General features: G+C 43.8%; 2 protein-coding genes across 4 annotated transcripts; one reads left to right on the plus strand and one right to left on the minus strand.

Moving 5' to 3' along the window:
* Nucleotides 1-140: 140 nt before the first annotated feature.
* Nucleotides 141-4,033, plus strand: LOC112895910 (RE1-silencing transcription factor-like). Of its 3 annotated transcripts, none has more exons than XM_025963913.1 (8): nt 144-1,134; nt 2,114-2,431; nt 2,514-2,645; nt 2,943-3,023; nt 3,100-3,150; nt 3,241-3,312; nt 3,388-3,507; nt 3,594-4,033. In XM_025963913.1, exons 1-5 carry the CDS (start codon nt 285-287, stop codon nt 3,126-3,128), a joined length of 1,410 nt encoding a protein of 469 aa, XP_025819698.1. In that variant the 5' UTR covers nt 144-284; the 3' UTR covers nt 3,129-3,150; nt 3,241-3,312; nt 3,388-3,507; nt 3,594-4,033. The 3 variants fall into 3 exon arrangements, with proteins under 3 accessions (XP_025819699.1, XP_025819698.1, XP_025819697.1); XM_025963912.1 differs by having other exon boundaries at nt 3,405-3,507; XM_025963914.1 differs by lacking the exons at nt 3,241-3,312; nt 3,388-3,507; nt 3,594-4,033 and having other exon boundaries at nt 141-1,134; nt 2,501-2,645.
* Nucleotides 4,034-9,283: 5,250 nt separating this feature from the next.
* On the minus strand, nt 9,284-12,768 carry LOC112895742 (putative receptor-like protein kinase At3g47110). The gene is made up of 2 exons (XM_025963735.1): nt 10,063-12,768; nt 9,284-9,970 (listed from the first exon to the last, which is right to left on the minus strand). The coding sequence occupies exons 1-2, from the start codon at nt 12,632-12,634 to the stop codon at nt 9,573-9,575; spliced, it is 2,970 nt and encodes a 989-aa protein (XP_025819520.1). The 5' UTR covers nt 12,635-12,768; the 3' UTR covers nt 9,284-9,572.
* Between the last annotated feature and the right edge of the window lie 5,189 nt (nt 12,769-17,957).

Genomic DNA, 17,957 nt, shown 5'->3' on the forward strand with positions numbered 1-17,957 from the left:
CTTATATACGAACAAAACTCGTAAGCAATCTAAGCAGGTGCCACCGCACTACCGCGCTGTACGTGTTGGAGTTGGACGCCGTGTAGACGCTCGACTGTGGACTCTGGACAAGGACAAGAAAGAAATCCAACCCCCGGTACGGTCGCACGGAGCCCAGGCCCGACCCGGGACCGCAAGCCTAATCTCAACCCACTTAACCCGGCCACGAGCCCGACGACGACGACCGCGCGCCGTCTCCGCCTGGTCGCTCGCCGTGCCACCCCCCTCAAACACCGGCGGCGGTCATGCCGCCTCCGCCGCAGCCTGCACCTCCTCCTCTCCCGCCGCCTGCGCCGCCACCTCTCAGCGCCCGCCGCCTCCCTCTCCCGCCCTCCCACCCACCCCCAACCTCCCTTCTCCTCGCGCCGCCCTCCTCCCCCGCCCGCGCCGTCGCGCTCCTCTTCCCCGACTCCTCCGCCCACCTCTTCCCCTCCCTGCCCAACCCCGCCCCGGCCGCCTCCTCCTCTCCCGCTCCCACCCCCGTCCCCTCCCCGCTCGCCGCCGCCTCCTGCTTCGCGCTCCTCCTCCCGTCCTCCCACCTGGTCTTCCTCTCCGCGCACCCGTCCCCCGCCTCCCCCGCGGTCCACCTCCGCGCTTACTCCCTCGCCACCGCGCCCGCTTTCCCGCGCTTCGCGCCCGCCCCGCTCTCCTTCAAGCGCCACGCCTCTTCCTCGGGCCTGCCGCTGCAGGGCCTCCCGTTCGGCATCGGCGTCCGCCTGGCCGGCGGGGTCAACGCCGTCGCGCTGCTCTCCCTTGCCGCCGCGCAGATCTGGGTACTCGCCCCGAAGCTAGCCGCGGACGGGCGGACGGTGGAGCTGCACAAGTGCGCGGCCGTCGAGCTCGAGCCGGCACGGCCCGTGTATGCGATGGAGGTCGCAATGGGGAGGCTGATGCTCGGTGAGGCTGGCGGCGTGCGCATGTTCCCGCTGCGGGGCTTGATGAGGGGGGGGATGGAGAAGGGGGGGAAGAAGGAAGGTGCCGGTGCTGCAGGAAGGAAGAGAGTGCAAAAGAAGAACGGGATGATGAACGGGTTGATTATGCCAGTTAGGCGTGGTAGTCATGGGGGAGGTGGTGAAGGAGATGATGTTTCCACTCGTGAGTGCTTCACGCCTTGCTTCTTGCTTTGATTCTGTTCAGTGATCCCGTTTTATATAATCTGAGAGCTGCCACAAGGCACTAAGGCAGCAATCGACTTACATTTGCAAAGGGAGTCTGACTTCTGAGTGGAGAATTAAGTTTGGTGTAATATTGGGGGGGGGGGGGGGCATTTTTGTGTTGATATGCTGGGCACTGCACTGGTGCGTTTACTTAGAATATTCAAAACATACTAATTGTGGTGGAATCAATTATCTTGCATACATGCTTAATCAATTAGGATGTACTAAACACTTTTTTCAACGGCAAACAAGGGAGGTTACCATGTTTGAGTTCCTTATGTTCAAGACCCAGCACTCCAGTTGGGGTGATTATGTTCTTTTTTGTGTGTATTGAACTGCTCTGAGGCAATAGCTGAAAGTTTCACAGAAGATGGATATATGAACTATGCAATAATGCTGTGCTTCTAAATTTCTCACGTTTCTAGTCACTGGTAAGTGCGCATGTACATTCTATTGTTGTTATCCTGATACGTTTCTAGTCACTTTAGAAGAGGTCAATGATGATTAGCATTGGTCTGTACTATGGGTATATATTGTTATTTATCCTGAGACGGTGATCATGGCATGTATTTGTTGTAGGTTGCATTACTGTCCTCACAAGAAGAGGAAATAAAGCTAGGCAAAGTTTACATTTAGACCTTTTAATGTTTTTTATCAAACAAATGCGAATAAATTACTGCAAAACGTTTGTGGATGAAGCAAATTCAGCTATTCATACTTCATTACTGATACCTCTAAAACTGCTCTCTTGAAGGACTGACTCCAAGGGACACATTATGTGGGAACCTAAACCATGTCAACTTTACAGAATTCTTCAATAAACTGTACATGTTATATTGATACTGAAAGTAGAATTATACTTGGCAGGTGTATTTACACACTGTCAACTCATCTGTGGCCAAAATTATTCTTTTCAGGTAAGCTCACAACTTTGAGGGTAACACAGAGTTCAGGAAGCTATTGCCCTTTCTTCTTGACAGTTCAAAATGATGGTCATAACTCACAAGGCAACAGGGAATTGCTGAAATCAGAGAAAGCTGTATTGATCCATCCTCTTTCCAAGAACAAGTTTTTGGTACTGGATTCAAATGGAGTGTTGCATGTCTTTAGTCTTTCAACAGCAGAAGTGGGCTCAGGAGCTTCCGGAAAGCATTATTCTGAAAATATCCATACATATCGCTTGGATTATCCCATGAAAGTGCAATTGTCTGCTGTCTTTCCAAGTAGCTCTATAAGTGAGTTTTTTTTCTGAATTTGCTGTCTTCTTTCACAGTGTGGTTTACTTCATTAATAAATATGTTCAGAGTCTTTGTGCAGAGACACAGATTTTTTGGGTTTCAGATGGTGGACATTCTGTACATGTAATGTCAGCATTTGATTTTGAATCCACTAACGGAGACGACGTAGAAGTTATCGGAGAACAAGAGCTAGTGACTACCAAGCTCTCAGGTTCTGGCATTCGCTTAGTTATTCAATCATGCAACTTCTATGTCCTTAGTTTGACCATAAATGTTAATTTTTTTGTGTTAATGTAGTGATATTTGCCTGGTCATTTATAATTTGCAGTGTTCTACTTTTTGTTTGTTTCCTCTGGTGCTAATCTGTTAAATAAATCTAATGGTTGGTTCACATATATTTTCCATTGGTTAATGCATTAAGATCATTTTGTTTAATTTGGTCTATTATGTTGTGTATCATTTACATCATAATCTTCCTTAGTTGATCCTTGTTATGTTTTTCATGCAGCTATTGAAGCAATCTTTACGAGTGAAAGAGTCCAGGACATTGTACCTATCTCCAAGGATTCAGTTCTCATCCTTGGTCAAGGTAAAAGGAGTTTGTGACGTGACATACTAGATTTCCAGCGTTTTTGAAATTTCCTAACATAAATATTATGTTGCAGGCAACATGTTTCTATATGGAACTTCTTGAATTTGGTTGTTTATCATGTGCAGTAAGTATAATCAAATAAGAATTTGCCATCTCACTCTATTCTTCAAGTAATTGCTTCAGTGTAACACCCACAAATTTCATCTGATATCAGGCGGAGACATCACTGTTCTTTAGAGCATGCTTCAAGAATTTGCAGCTTTGAATGGGTTTTGGCTAAAACAGGGTGAGTTCATTAATTATCAACTGATTTGGAATTCTCCACTTCTGCTACAATTCTAATTTGCTGCCTTCTAATGGGTTTTGGTGATTTTGAAGATGAACCTATCCACACCTGTCTTTGAAGTCATGAGCTTCCTATCAATCACAGTAAGAAGATGAAAAGCTCATGACTTCCACAGCTGCCAGCAAGAAACAAAAGGTGCACGATTCTCTACCTTGTATACTGGTGAACTTGCAAGCTTGCAATGCCATATTTCTACATGCCTCATTGAAACTTCTGAACAGATTATGCAGAGACCATGCTGTAATGGCCATATTGCTGGACATGGCATTTACATTACTGGTGCAGTTCTTGTTGATATGACCCGAAGAAGCCAATGCTGCAAAATCTATCTCCATGCCCAGCTGCCACACAGAATGTGGATCAACACAAAGACCTTCAGCTACCGAACTAGACATCTGGTGGCGCTGGATGTCGGTGTAGTTCCGAGACTGGACTGCGGTGTCGTGGAGTTGAGGATTGGGAACGTGTAAGGACCTCAGGAAATGATTGATGTCATAGTCGTGTAAGGTCATCTTCTCGCTAGACGAAATGCTGAAAGGCCCCCACTAGTGCGCTGTACTTTCTAGATGTGGCATGTGAGGTTGCTAGTTGCTACGATGTACTAGTTGTGTGTGCTTGCTCCTGAAACTGAAATGCAGTTGTGTCTTTGCGTTTTTTTTTTGTTGCTGCCTGTGATATTCCAGCATTCATTTTGGATATTATTCATAGACCATAATTGTGCTGTCCGGTATCTTTCTTCACTCTTGAGCTTGCGCGCTCTACATCGCGACGTGCGCCGGTTTGGTGGCTGACAGTTTTTCCTAAAGAAGCACAGGTGCAATCCAAACTACGATCACCAATTCACCAGCATGATTAACTGATCGCTTGCGACAATACACAGTTACACACTAGTAGATGGCCTGCAAAGAAGACTAATTTTTTTATTTTTTATGGAAGGGTCTGCTAGTTACAATGGAAATGAACGCGTGGATCAAGCACAAGCTTAGCCTGGCCAAAGATTCCTGATTAAAAAGACTGGAGAGCAGACCTAGGGTATGTTTGGATCCAAGGGGCTAATCTTTAGCCCACTTATTTACATGCCAAATAATATGACAAAATATAGGCTAATTGTTTATCTAATTACACTGGCTAATTAGTCATTAGAATCCATTAGCCCTTGATTAGCTCTCATTAGAGCATCTCCAAGAGTGCCTAAATCAACTCCCAATAATCTAATTTTAGACATGATCAATAAAATCAGCCTCCAACAGTTCCCAAAACTAACTCCCAGTCTTCCCGCTTGCCCAAAACTCGCGGTTTCCGTAGCCAAATTTCCGCAGGCCATCCGCACTCCCAATCGGCGATCACGCGCTGGTCCAACTGCAAAATCGACCGCTCGCGCCCTTCCGTCAGTCCCTGTGCGTCGTCATCGATCCAACACTCTTTGGCGATGGCTATCAATTCTTTTGCTGGTTTGGGCGGCGATGTCATGGAAGTAGTGCTCACGTGTACTCCTGTAGTCCTGCTTCCCGGGTAGGAGGAGCGCCCGTTGTACGGCTGCAAGCAGCTTTACCGGCAGGGCCGTGCGGCTGCGCGGCCACGCGCCGTGGCATCGGCAAGCATCAAGAGAGACATGAGGTAGAAAGAAATGCTCGTTCGTGGTGGAAGAGATAAGAAACACGGATAGAGAAGTGATCTAGAGAATGGGCAGGTATCAGCTAGTTTCTTTTTTTTTTATTGGAAGGGTAGTAGAGATTCAACTTTAACTACTCTACAACGTTCGGTAAGCCAACTTGGATGCAAGTAAAAATTAAATATGCATAAAAAATACACATGAATGGTACGTAGATGATAAGCTTGGTTTAAGGGGAAGGAGCTAGCGAGGTCCCACCAATAATGACGTCGTTTCAATGGTTTTGGGAACCAAAAATAGGACCACCGTTGGAGAAGGTGCTATTTTTTGTGTCTAAAATCTTTTGAGAAGGTCCTAATATAAAATTATTGGGTGTGAAAAGATTGGGTACTCTTGAAGATGCTCTAAGCCTATATTTAGCTGCATGAGTATATCTAGAGCTAACCTTTAGCACCCTATTTTAACACATCCAAACAGCCCTAGTTGGCCGAGACTATCTCGTCGAAGTGTTGCGCATCGCTCCCTCTTCTTCCTGACAAGAAGACCGACTCCGTGGAGCCGGCCGGCGTTGGAGCTGGCCCAGGATCCGGCGTCCGCCTCACTAGAGCTGATGACCGATGACCTTGCCGAGCCGTTGCTATTCGAGCCAGCCCGCGAGCCGACCGATGAGTGTCCACGGCCCAGCTCGAGCCCACTCCCGCCTTGTTCGAGGCGAATGACGAGCTTGCCGAGGGACCGCGGCTGCTCGAGCCCGCCATCGACGGCGGCGGTGACGGAGAAGGCGCCGCGGAGCTCATCCATCTGTAGACGCAGCGCAGAAATTTTCAGATCAAAGAAATGGAAAGCAGGATGGCCAGAACTAGTGGCGGAGGCAGATTTGGGATTTAGGGAGGCTCACTCCTTCCTCCGTCTCCACTCTTTTTTATTCTCTTTTCTTCTTCTTTTTCCGTTTCTTCTCCTCCTCCTTCCCCTTTGCCTCCAATGAAGTTCTTGGAAGCCCCCCTACCCTTCCCCCCTGTAAATCCGCCCCTGGCCAGAACAGCAACTGCAGCAACGAGGATGCGTAAGAGCATGTCAAGAAGTGGATCTTTATGCATGGTTGACATTCGTGACAAAAGAGGAGCTTGAAGAAGAAGGGGGGCGCCACGCTTATGTAAATGTGCATGTTCAGCAATGCAATGCAGAGACACATGCAGCACTATTAACGCTGAGTGATGGAGAGAACAGTGATGGTATAAATATAATCAAAGAATCGGATAAGGATTAGGGCTTATCCCCAAATTATTATGGGGCTGGAGTCGGGTTAGGGGAGGGCCATGGCCCATTGTCAGCCGTAACAGTGGCCATGTTAGAAACCGAATACACACAAAGTAGATCAAATATAGAGATGACACGGATTTAACGTGGAAAACCCCTCCAACACGAAAGGGAAAAACCACGGGTACTGACCGGCAAACAATCTCACTATTTTCGGGGCGTTTACAGAACGCAGGAGATTTACAATGAGATAACTATCTCCTGCGGCTTACAAGTATATTTATAGAGGTGGAACCCTAAACCGAGTAGGGAAGGATCCGTACTGCGGGGCGGTGTAAGGGGCCAGTTTTCTCCGCTACGCTCCAGCCCAAGCCTCCGGCACCAGGCCTCCGCTACGCTACGAAAACTTGGCCTTCTCTGAATTTGAATCACATATCAACAAGCCAAAGTCTTAAATCCTACGCCCTACGTATATGGAACTTCACGGTTACAATCCCTCATTTCCACAACAATATACAACCTTATAGCATCACTAGCAGATTACTCGTCTCTTATACCCTATATATTTTCTCTCTTTACTACTAATAGCACTTTTTATATTTTTAGTAGCTGGTGCTATAACAGATTACTCAATGGATAGTGTGGAGGGAGGAATCCCTATTTAAGCAAGAGAGAGGTGTATTTTGACGATCACAGAAGATATTTTGATATTGACGATGAGCACCTCCTATTATCAAAGAATAATTTTTTATACTAGGGAGAGAGATGAGTAATTTGCTAGAGATGCTTTTAAGATCTCTTTGCGAGTCTGGCATCAATACGTATGGTAACTTCGAAAAATTATGCTGGACTGTGTTAGGTATTAAAAGATCGAGGAGGAAGAAAGACTAGAAGTTCTAACAGAGTTCAGAAGGAAAGAAAGACTAGAAGTTCTAATCCTTATCCATTTATTTTTGAGTTCTTGACAACACTGTAGCGTTAGTTCAGAATATATTTATGACGGATGTTTTCATTGTAAATTGTTGATATTAAGAGAACAAAAATTGTTCCTCATACTTGATTTCATTCTCTGGTCCAATTCAATCACAATTTTTATTTGTCTTTTTCTACTTTGATCTTATGCCTGTCGTGAGGGTCGTGATAGAGAAAGAGGATTCAATCATTGACGACGTGTTTCACAACACGATCAATTGGATATATCAGCTCCCTATGACCGGCCTCACACCCTCGGACACATTTCCGTGGTTGGCTTAGGCTCCCATATGCAAGCAATGTCTTGATCAAAGAAAATTAAGTTGCTAGCACAAATTTAAGAATCTTTTTAGGATGGTTTCATGGCGTGGAAATTGTTATTAAACTGTTCCAAATTTGATTGCAGATGGTAAGAATTTATTTATTAGCGAGCACGATGGGTTACTATTCTTGGCAAAGAATAAAACGAAAGAGTTACATGAGATCGGTGCATGGTATAGCTGTAGGGATGACTTTATCATCTATATATATATATTCAAGCAAATAAAGCATGGCTATTGCTCACATCCCCACCTTGTTTTCCACACAGATCTATCAACCACCGAACCGAATAGGTGATCCGATACGAGGGACAATGGTAGAGGTGGCCTTGTTCGTGTGATGGTCATCTTTTTATTTGTGCTTTTTGGACGATTCGTATTGCTGACTGAGAGTATCCGTATGTATGCATCACCATCTTATTTTTTTTCTTCTTCAACCTTGTTGTTAAACTTATAATGAATATATGCATATACCATTGATAAAAGAAAAATTGATTCAATTCTCAACAGGTTATCGTCAGCTACTTGAGACCAATGGTACAAGGAGGAGCTACTCGACTAATCTTACCAACGCAAATTCAAATGCTACTGTAGCCAACACTGTACCGCTAGATGGGAGGAAAATCATCCTAAAGTTTTGCACCCAGTATTTCTGTGACCACGGCAGCATCTGCTACTGCTGCCAGGGAAGAAGATAGTTACAGTACTTGGGACGAGTGCAAGGACAACTGCCCCGCCTGCAGCCCGACTTGCCCGTTGCAGTCATCGCCTAAACAACGGTGAAAGACCAGGCGATCAATGCGACTAGGTGAAGTCATCCCGCTTGTTGCTGAGGGAGGAAGAGTAATATTCGCCATTGTGCTTTTCTTCTACGCGGAACTTGAGCTTGATGGTCCATAACATTTGTTGTCAGCCGAGTAAGAAACGAGAAATATGTTTTTAACCTCCTGCTCAGAAAGAAAAGTATAACCATGATCTTCCACGTTGTGATGGTTTTCTCGAAAGATCACGCCGTATATTCTTTGTTTTCTGCCGAGTCCTGAGTATGGGCCGAGTTTGCTTTCTGGCCCACGAGCCAGCCCCAACAAGCTATGCTCTGCCGCCGCCACCGCCGCAGTCAGGCACAGCACCTGTCCTACAGCCTGTAGGCCGAAGAGAGGAGGTGATTCCGCCGTTCCGGCCGGCCAGCCAGCAACGGCGGTTTCGCCGCGCGCCACTGCGCTTCACCCCGCGGGTGCGCCGCTACGATGCCGTGAGTACCTTGTCTCTTCTCGCTGCGAATATATTTGCATTATTACATACGCTGTTGACCTGCATGAGCCGTTCCTGATGACATTCAGTAAGCTAGGATCGCGATGCGGCGAGCGGAGCCGCAGAATGTTATGTAAGGGTTAAGGACTTGGGGGTAGGTTTGGCACTGCGCGTCTGCGCTCCGGTTCTATTTCGACGAGAATCGGCCTAGATTAGTAGTAGGCCTAGGGCGAAGTGGCAATCTCTGTGTTCGGGGGCCTATTGCTATGTTTCGCCCCTCACTCCATCGCTCGGGCCTAGTACTGAAGAACCTCAGTTTGAAACCCCATTCAGTTAACTGAATCCTAGCTTAATTTATTCCTGCCCCCAGAACACAATCCACAAACCAAGAAACTTGAGGAGTCAAAGAATGCTAGCATTTGTTTTTATCATTTAGTCCATGGTATGATGATAGATTGATAGCATCACTGCATCAGCGGGTGCACTGTAAATAAATATATCTCAAGCAACAATACATGCTCACGTCATTACTTTTGCTTCGGAAACTTGACATCAGAAATTTACTTGCACTGGAAAAAAAAAGAAAAATATGCCAGCTACAATCTTTCCTGATGTTCCCGTCCTGCACACTTGATCTTTCTGTGATTTAAGCATGTGGTGTGAGAGTCTAGCAATTTAGTACTTGCGACTAGTACATCTCAAGTGAATCCTTCAATTCTGGCCGACCTGTGCCAGTGCTTGAAAACTATTGACATTCCTTTCAGTTGTTGCTGATGAAAGTTTGAATATCAAGTCTTTTGATGAATGTACCCATGTTTGCCAAGCTGTAAATTGTAATTCGACTTGATCTTGTTTAACTTCACTACCACATCCTTCATTGGCATCCTTTCCTCAGGTACAACGCTTGAGCAAAGCAAGGCCAACTCAATAATGGATATTAGGTTGATATTCAAAATGCTGAAGTTCTCGGGAGGCCTACTTTCATCTTCAATACCATCTTGCAGTATGCTACTGTCAACTACATTTGAGAGTTCATGCGGGAATGCCTGACTAACCCACCTCCTCAAGCTCAACTCACCGACAAACATTGCATCAGTTGGCTTTTTCCTTGTGAAGACTTCTAGGAGAACAATTCCATAGCTGTAGATGTCACTGGCACGTGATGCTTTTCCTGTTGATCCGAACTCTGTTCATTCCATGTCAAAAGAAAACTGGTGAGCTTAAATAAGAACAGGGATGTGTGCTGCATCATACATTGCAAGGGGAATTTAAACTTACCAGGAGCCATGTATCCTACAGTGCCAGGCATGCTTGTTAATGTGATGGAATTTTCAGTTCCAGCTAGCAGCTTGGAAATGCCGAAGTCAGAAACATGTGCAATCATGTCCTGGTCGAGCAAGATATTGCTTGGCTTTAAATCACAATGCAGGACAGCTTCAAAGTGCTGGTGGTGGAGATACTCCATCGCCATTGCAACATCCAGCATAATGCCAACCCTTTGGAGGAAACTGAGTTGCCTACCATCATTTGAGTACAACCAATCATCCAAACTACCATGAGGCATATACTCAAGAATTAGTGCCCTGAAGTCGAGATTGGAGCAAGTGCTAATTATCTTCACCAAGTTCCGGTGCCGAGCCATTCGTAGTGCACGGCACTCTGTGTCAAAGCTCTTGGAAGCTAGTTCATGCTGCATGTTTAGTACCTTTATTGCAATCACAGATCCATCATCCAATTCACCTTTGAAGACTTTCCCAAAGCTTCCAGCCCCTAGCAAGTTATCATCAGTGAAGTTGCTGGTTGCACGGACAAGTTCGTGGTATGAGATCAACTGATAGTTCAGCAAGTCTGTGTCTGAGGGTACTGTCATCTTTCTTCCTATATTCACTTTAGCTCTTACCAACATATACAGGCACACAGCTAAAACAAAAAATGCCAGAACTGCAGGTAATATGACTTTTAACAACTGTGATTTTACCCATGACTGATCACTGTTGCTCTGACATGGTGCTATTCCTAGGTGGGGAAGGCCACAGAGGGCATTGTTCCCCATCAATGATGGGAGGGTGATATTTGAGAATACACCTCCTTCTGGTATCTGTCCACCCAGGCTGTTGAAAGAAAGGTTCAAATTTGTAAGGTGAGTGAGATTGGTCAAGGTTTCTGGAATGGTACCGGAAAGCACATTGGAGGAGAGATCCAAGTCCTCAATACTTAGTAACTTTCCAATTTTGTCTGGTAGTGATCCTTCAAATAAATTGCTGGATAGATTCAGATAGATCATCATCTGAAGATCACCGATGGATGTTGGAATTTCACCTGATAACTTGTTGCTTGATAAATCCATCTTGGTAATTGCTGTCAGTTTTCCAACATCGGCAGGTAGGGAACCACTCAAAGAGTTCCTTGACAGATCAAGCATAACAAGTTTCTGAAGGCGCCATAGACTTGTTGGTATGGTTGAAGACAGTGAATTTTGGGATAATATCATAACTTGCAGTTGGCTTAGACTACTGACACTGCTTGGAATAGAACCGATTAGTTTATTGCCACCAAGATCCAACCGAACTAGACTTGTTAATCTACTGATTTCTACCACAATGGTGCCAGACAAGCTGTTGTTGGAGAGATTGAGTTCTTGGAGATTCTTCATCGCAGTGATTGTTGTGGGGATCTTCCCACTTAGGTTGTTTCCACTTATAGACAGTACCAACAGGTTGCTCAGATTAGCCAATGTACTAGGGATGCTTCCAGTGATCATGTTTTTATCCGCTATGAAATATTGCAGCACTGTGCTGAGGTTTCCCATGTAGGGTGGTAGAATCCCTGTGAATTTATTTGCTGCTATGTTTATGGTATTCAGGCTCCTGCATTTGGATAATACTGCCAGGAAATCGAGATTCCCAGAGAGCTGGTTCCCAAAGACAAAGATGCGATGGAGATTTAGCAAATTTTGAAATGACACTGGTATTGATCCGGTTAACCTGTTTCCTACTAAGTCTATTTGTGTAAGATTGGACAGATTGCCTATGGATTCTGGAATGACACCAGTAATTTGGTTGTTTGCAAGGCCTAGAAACCTAAGGTTTCTCAGTTTTCCCAATTCTGGTGGAATTCCTCCCTCAAGATTGTTCTCACTGAGGTCCAACACAAGGAGCTCGGTATTGTTGCTTAGCTCAATAGGAATCTTGCCAGTAAGGTCATTCATTGACAAGGATATTCTGGTGAGGTTTGGCAGTGTTGCCAACCATGATGGTACAGTACCAGTGAAATTATTTCCGGAAAGGGAGAGCTGTTCAAGGTTCTTACAGGTAGAGAGTCCCAATGGGATAGGCCCACTGAATTGGTTATCTTGAAGGGAGAGCACTTGCAGCATAGGGAGGTGAAAGTTCCTGTTTCCGGGAATTGGACCTGAGAGATTGTTCCGTCCAACATATAGTAACTGCAGCTGGGACATATTGAAAAGAGAAGGCGGCATGGGGCCTGAGAGAAAATTTTTTTCTAGGACCAGAATCTCCAGCTTTAGCAATGAGCTGACACTATCAGGAATTGCTCCTGTCAGCCTATTCACTCCAAGATATATGCTACTCAAATTTGGTGCGTTGTTGAACAGCCCCTCCGGAATTGGTCCGCTCAGGTCATTGCCTTGCAATCTTAACATAAGAAGGCTGTGCAAATTTTGCAACTCATGCGGGATCCCCCCAAAGAAGTTATTCCAAGCAAGATCAAGCATCTCAAGCCTAGTAAGGTTGCCAAGGATACGAGGGATGGTACCTGACAAGTCGTTGTAAGAAAGATCAATAGTTTGAAGCCATGGCAGACTACCAAGCTCGTCTGGCACGGTACCCATGACGCTGGTGTTGCTGAGGACAAGGGTCGAGAGGAAAGAGAGATTTCCAAGCTCCGACGCGATGCTGCCCTGGAGAGGCACGTCGCTGAACTCCAGGCCAGTGACATGCTGACTGCGGTCACATGAGACGCCGGCCCACGAGCAGAAGGAGGCAGTCGGAGTCCAGTTGCTCGCAAGGATGCCAAAGGGATCCTTGAGCTGTGCCTTGAAGGCGAGCAGGGCAGCAAGGTCTGTGGTATTCGGTGTTGTGGTAGAGTGCGGTGGCGCATTTTGTGCTCAGGAAGAAGAGGAGCACCATGCGGATGAAGAAGAAGGCCATTTTTTGGTGGAGAGCCTGAGATCAATGGACAGATATGGATGTGTGGTGTGTTTGACTGCTCCTCTTATAAAGAGCAGTTTTGGACCCGCAGAAGTCTCAGTTGGCTGCTGAAACGAGCTGAAACCTACTCGTACTTGTAAGTACTTTTTTTTTCCTCTGACGAGGTATTGCATGTGCGTAGTTAGTTGAATATGGTCAACGCGTTTGGCGCATTCCTCTTCTACCTACATATATATGCTCCAAAGGTATGGATGGATGTGTCGTTTTTTAACTTCTTTATTACTACTGCAGTACTGCTTACTGAAAATATGGACTTCTTTCCAAGAAACAGCTTTCAGATTTAGCAAGCAACCTGTCCTGGATTTAGCCTGTTTATTTGTACCCCATAATCTGGAATATGTTTGAGTTTGATACATAAGAACACAGATATGCTGATTATTTGTTGTCCCCCATTCTGTATCTAACTTTGCTTGGTTTCTTGGAAATTTTTCAGCAGGAAAAAAAAAATCACTGATTGCATTTTCTCCAGGGCGGTTTCGCTAGATGGTCCTGATCCAGTGCTACATACTGATTCAAGACAACAAGAACAAGCAGGGGACCAAGAAAGCATATCAACTGCTCCTGAAGTTTGCCATCTGGAGGGGTCAATTTGAGACCGTCCGGCATCCACACTGATGACGGGAACACACGGAGGTTTGGTCAGGCTGACCCTGAAAGGTTCGCACGCGTTCAGATTCATGCACACTAGCACGCCATTCCACATCATGGTTAGCCTGTGGACCCTGCAACTAGGCACATCATTAGAGGTGATAATTTTGTTTCTGTAGTGGGTAGGCTGCTGACCTGACCTGTGCTGTTTTCTTGTTCTGTTGCTAGGGTTGGTCACAGCTGAAATTGTTGGATGCTCCCTACCGAATACAAAATCATTTTTTCGAAAGACCGTACCGAATACTAAATCACGGCGCGTCTTTATCATCTCATATTTATTTTTATTTTGTCCAAGCTCCTTGCCAGAAAGCCGGCACGATATCCCGGAGGTGATACATACTCGCAAGTATCATCACGTCGTGCATGGTAGGGCCCCTCGTGATGAAAACGCCGCTCTCGTTGCTCACGCACACGGCGCCGCGGTCATGCATGCATCTCTTGGCAACGTAACGCAGATGAAATATATGGTCCAGGATGGCAGCGGCTTGGCGGGTTTGGTGACGATTGCGGAGCCTGCCGGCGATGAACACCTGACGGCCGTGCCGCAAAGCAGTGGAGACACCCTCGTGCTGGCGTGCGCCGCCGCAAGTTAGCCGTGCCGTGCTCAACAGCCGGACGCACTGTCCTCATCCTGATCCTCCGAGCAGTGCCCGCGAATTTGTCGACGGAGGGCGAAAGGACCTGGACCGCACCGCCGCCGGGCTATACGTACGGCCTACAACCTGTCCTCGGTATTCTGCTGATCGCAGGAATCAAGTTCTTGCAAGAAATTGAGACCCAGAGTTGATTCCTACGAACCTGTCCTTGCAAGAATTTGATTCCTACGATCAGCAGAATACTGAACATGCTACTTTAAATGAAATCAGCAGAATTGCTTCCACTGAACAGTCGCACACTTATGCTGGATTGACTAAGCAGCTCAAAAATGCACCGATAACAGAGATACCCTGTTCAATGGAATGTTAATTAAAACGACTGTGGTGCATGCATGCATGCATGGCACATGGAAGCCACAATAATGAAACAAGAGATGTAAACTGGAAGAGGGACAATTGCAAAAATCAGGGCTGTCAAAATATCGAGGAAACCATGATATATTCTGCAAAATCCACTTTGGGACAGGTTCTCAGCATTAGAAAAAAAAATTAAGAACATTGTATGATGTTACCTGAATCATCCCCTTTCCCACCCATGTCAATACCGAGCTCTCCCTTGGCAAGCATTTGCCCATACCATGCATCTGCAACCTTTTAGGAGAGTTACATAAGTGTCAGCCAGCAGAGGACCCTATTATCATCTCTGTGCAATGAGGAAAACATGGATTTTCTACGCGCTCTAATTTTTTAAAGTTGCCATCATTCCTGAAACGTAAAGAGAAAAATAAATTGACAATAGAACTCACAAAATGTAGTAACCAAAGTAGCAGGTATTGTTCTCTTTGTGTTCATTGCCATTTGCGAAAAAAACAACAAAATCTCTATCCTGGGGGTTTTCCATTAGATTGTTCCCTTTCTTAAAATTCCAAGGAACCCTTCTAATTTCAGTGTACCTCAGTACCTCACCCATACGCTATTAAGGGAAGAGGTCAAGCTGATGGGGTGAGCACTAAACAGATAAAGTAAAATGTGAGCATAGACCACTGCCATGTATGATGCATTATTCAACATTATAAGCAATCAATATAAAGGGTAGAATGACAATCACATTAATGTTCACAGCTGGACAAACATAATTTAGTGTCGAAAAAGTGAGAAGATAGAGGTACCGCCTACCAGCTCCAATAGCATAGCATCTTCAGACCACCTATCACCTATGAGTGACAAGATCACTGTTGTAGTGTTGTCCTAGACAATGAAATGTGGCTTCCTCAAAACCTAAGCAAGAGGCTTCTTCCACTCATTGGATCCTCAAAAACTACCCGAGTATTTTTCGGTAGTTTCCTACTGTCTCCGACTAGTTTTACTGCTGTATGAGTAGTCCTACTACGGTACAAGTGGTTACAACTACTGTAGAGCGTGGTCATATCTCATCCCTTATCCTGTAATATATAGGCTATGTGCGCAGTCCTGTGAACCCGGCTCTGAAAGAAAGAAGACGCTATATTCGCAGAGAGAATCTAGAAATTACGACATTAATCATAAAAAGAATAATATATCCACTCTTGGATTCTATGAATATCTAACTGTCTAGACTAACTAAAAAAGTCCACATCAATTAAGAATAATATATATATAAATTTAGAATTTTTAAAATTAGAAAATTATCATAAAGAAATTAGCAATTTACAATGAATCCATGTCAAATTAGATTAATAAGTCAATAAATTTAGAATTAAAGGATAAGAAAAATTAGCAGTTGATTTGTATATCGGTTGGATGCAAAATAGCTATAATATAAGTCTATGATAAATACAATTATTAAATAAATATTTCTAGAATTATTTATGAAATACAGTACAAGCACAGATACTCACCAACATGCATGCATACTCACTGCTATGAATACATGCACACAACTCTACCCCTACGAACCTCCGGGAGATCAAACCAGTAGATCTCAGAGTCACTACAAGCGTCTCGCTATCAACGGGCACATCTACTACCAGTAAATGTGAGCATCAATGCTGAGTGGAGAACTTGAACCCGAGTAAACAGGTTCCACCATATGAGCTACTCTCAGCTCACAACTAATTTTAAAATTATAAATGGTATTTTGATTCTTTGATTAACAAAAATCTAAATTTAGAATATAATAATATAAAACTTAGTAATAATAGTAGGAACAAGTGGTTCCTAGAATGCCAATGAAAAAAAAGTTAGCCGCCGGTCCTTCAATTTTCTTTGTTAATAGGAGGAAAATTTCTTAAATTTAAAATTAAGAGCACATATAGAATATAATGGTTAGTAGATAGATTTTATAATGAAAATAAAAAATATACATTTTGGTGCCCATATGTATCTATTGAGTAGATCAATTTTAAAATAAAATAATAAGGCACAAAGTAGAGAAAGTTTAAATTACCACATTGAGACCTATACCATTGACAAATATAGATTGAGTTATAACCATTGGATGCATTACAAGAACAGATAAAGAATGTAAGATGAGAAAAAAAAATAGGTTTGGAGTTATATATGGATAATCCAACTTAGACTTCAGTTTGAAATTAGATGCATTGAAAATAGATTCTTACTAAAGAAATTATATTACTATATAACCTCTCATAGAACAGCATTGTACATTACATCAAATATAAAAATATTACTCTATTATAATTTTATAATTTTTTAAATAAAGTTTACTCCCATAAAAAAATAAAAGAACAACTTGATTGTTCTCGGTTGGTTTATGTTCCTCAAAGTTTATAGTTCGCCATTAATTTAGAAAATAAGGAAAAGCAAAAGCATGGATATACCACACGATAAAGAGATATATCCACCCACTAGACGAAAAGTACTTCATGGACTCCGGAACAAAGAAACTAGAATAGAGGGAAATGATCATGGATATCAATGGAGTCTACGAAAATGATGAGGTCGAAAACAACATCTGAAAAGGGTATGGAGAGGGTTGGCAAGGCTGGAAAACGAAGAAATTCAATAAGGACAACCGCACAATCTATGCAAGAAGTGAAGTCAACTTACCATGGTTGTAGAGCAATGTGATCAACTCGCCAACCAATGTATCTGCCAATGCAAGATTGAAGAGACAAGCTAAATGACAAGGTTGAAACTATATCACTTGGGCATATTGATTGGCATGTGCGGCGTTAGGTTGCATTCTCTAGCTCCACTTTGAAACGAAATACGTAAAAACTACTAGCTATCTTCTTATTAAAATCGATCTAAGCATAACTACATGAAAGAAGATAATATGATGATAAAAAATAACATTACTTTCAACCAATACAAGCAGCCATGCTTTTAAGTATTCTCTTTTCTCATGAAAACTTATTCCACAATACATAATATGATGGTAAGAAAAGACAATACCTCAATTTAGGTCAATTAGGCAAACCAATAATAATAAATCAACAAAACAAATCCATATGAATAAATTTATTGTTTAGTAAAAATTAAAATGTTAGTATACAAAACTAGCTACCCGCGTTTGCGTGGGCCACCTTGCTAGTTCAAGTGTACTTTATTGTTCAGTAAGCCAAGATGTTTCGCATGCAACATATTTACTCCTAAATACTCCAGTCTTCAAGCAGTAAGTTTGAATTCATAACTCGATTTGCGTAGATCAAAAGATATCGTTGACCCCAAGCAAACACTTGGTAAACCCATCAATAAA

This window comes from Panicum hallii, chromosome 5 (genome assembly GCF_002211085.1).
Source record: "Panicum hallii strain FIL2 chromosome 5, PHallii_v3.1, whole genome shotgun sequence".
Classification (NCBI taxonomy): Eukaryota; Viridiplantae; Streptophyta; class Magnoliopsida; order Poales; family Poaceae; genus Panicum; species Panicum hallii.

Bases quoted from the DNA above. Each gene is read 5' to 3' on its own strand.
- LOC112895742 (XM_025963735.1), bottom strand. From the start codon at position 12,634: ATGGGTACCGTGCCAGACGAGCTTGGTAGTCTGCCATGGCTTCAAACT. The intron at 9,971-10,062 runs GTAAGTTTAAAT...TGGAATGAACAG, and splicing joins TGTAGGATACATGGCTCCTG to AGTTCGGATCAACAGGAAAA.
- LOC112895910 (XM_025963913.1), top strand. From the start codon at position 285: ATGCCGCCTCCGCCGCAGCCTGCACCTCCTCCTCTCCCGCCGCCTGCG. The intron at 2,432-2,513 runs GTGAGTTTTTTT...GTCTTTGTGCAG, and splicing joins CTTTCCAAGTAGCTCTATAA to AGACACAGATTTTTTGGGTT. The intron at 2,646-2,942 runs GTTCTGGCATTC...TTTTTCATGCAG, and splicing joins AGTGACTACCAAGCTCTCAG to CTATTGAAGCAATCTTTACG.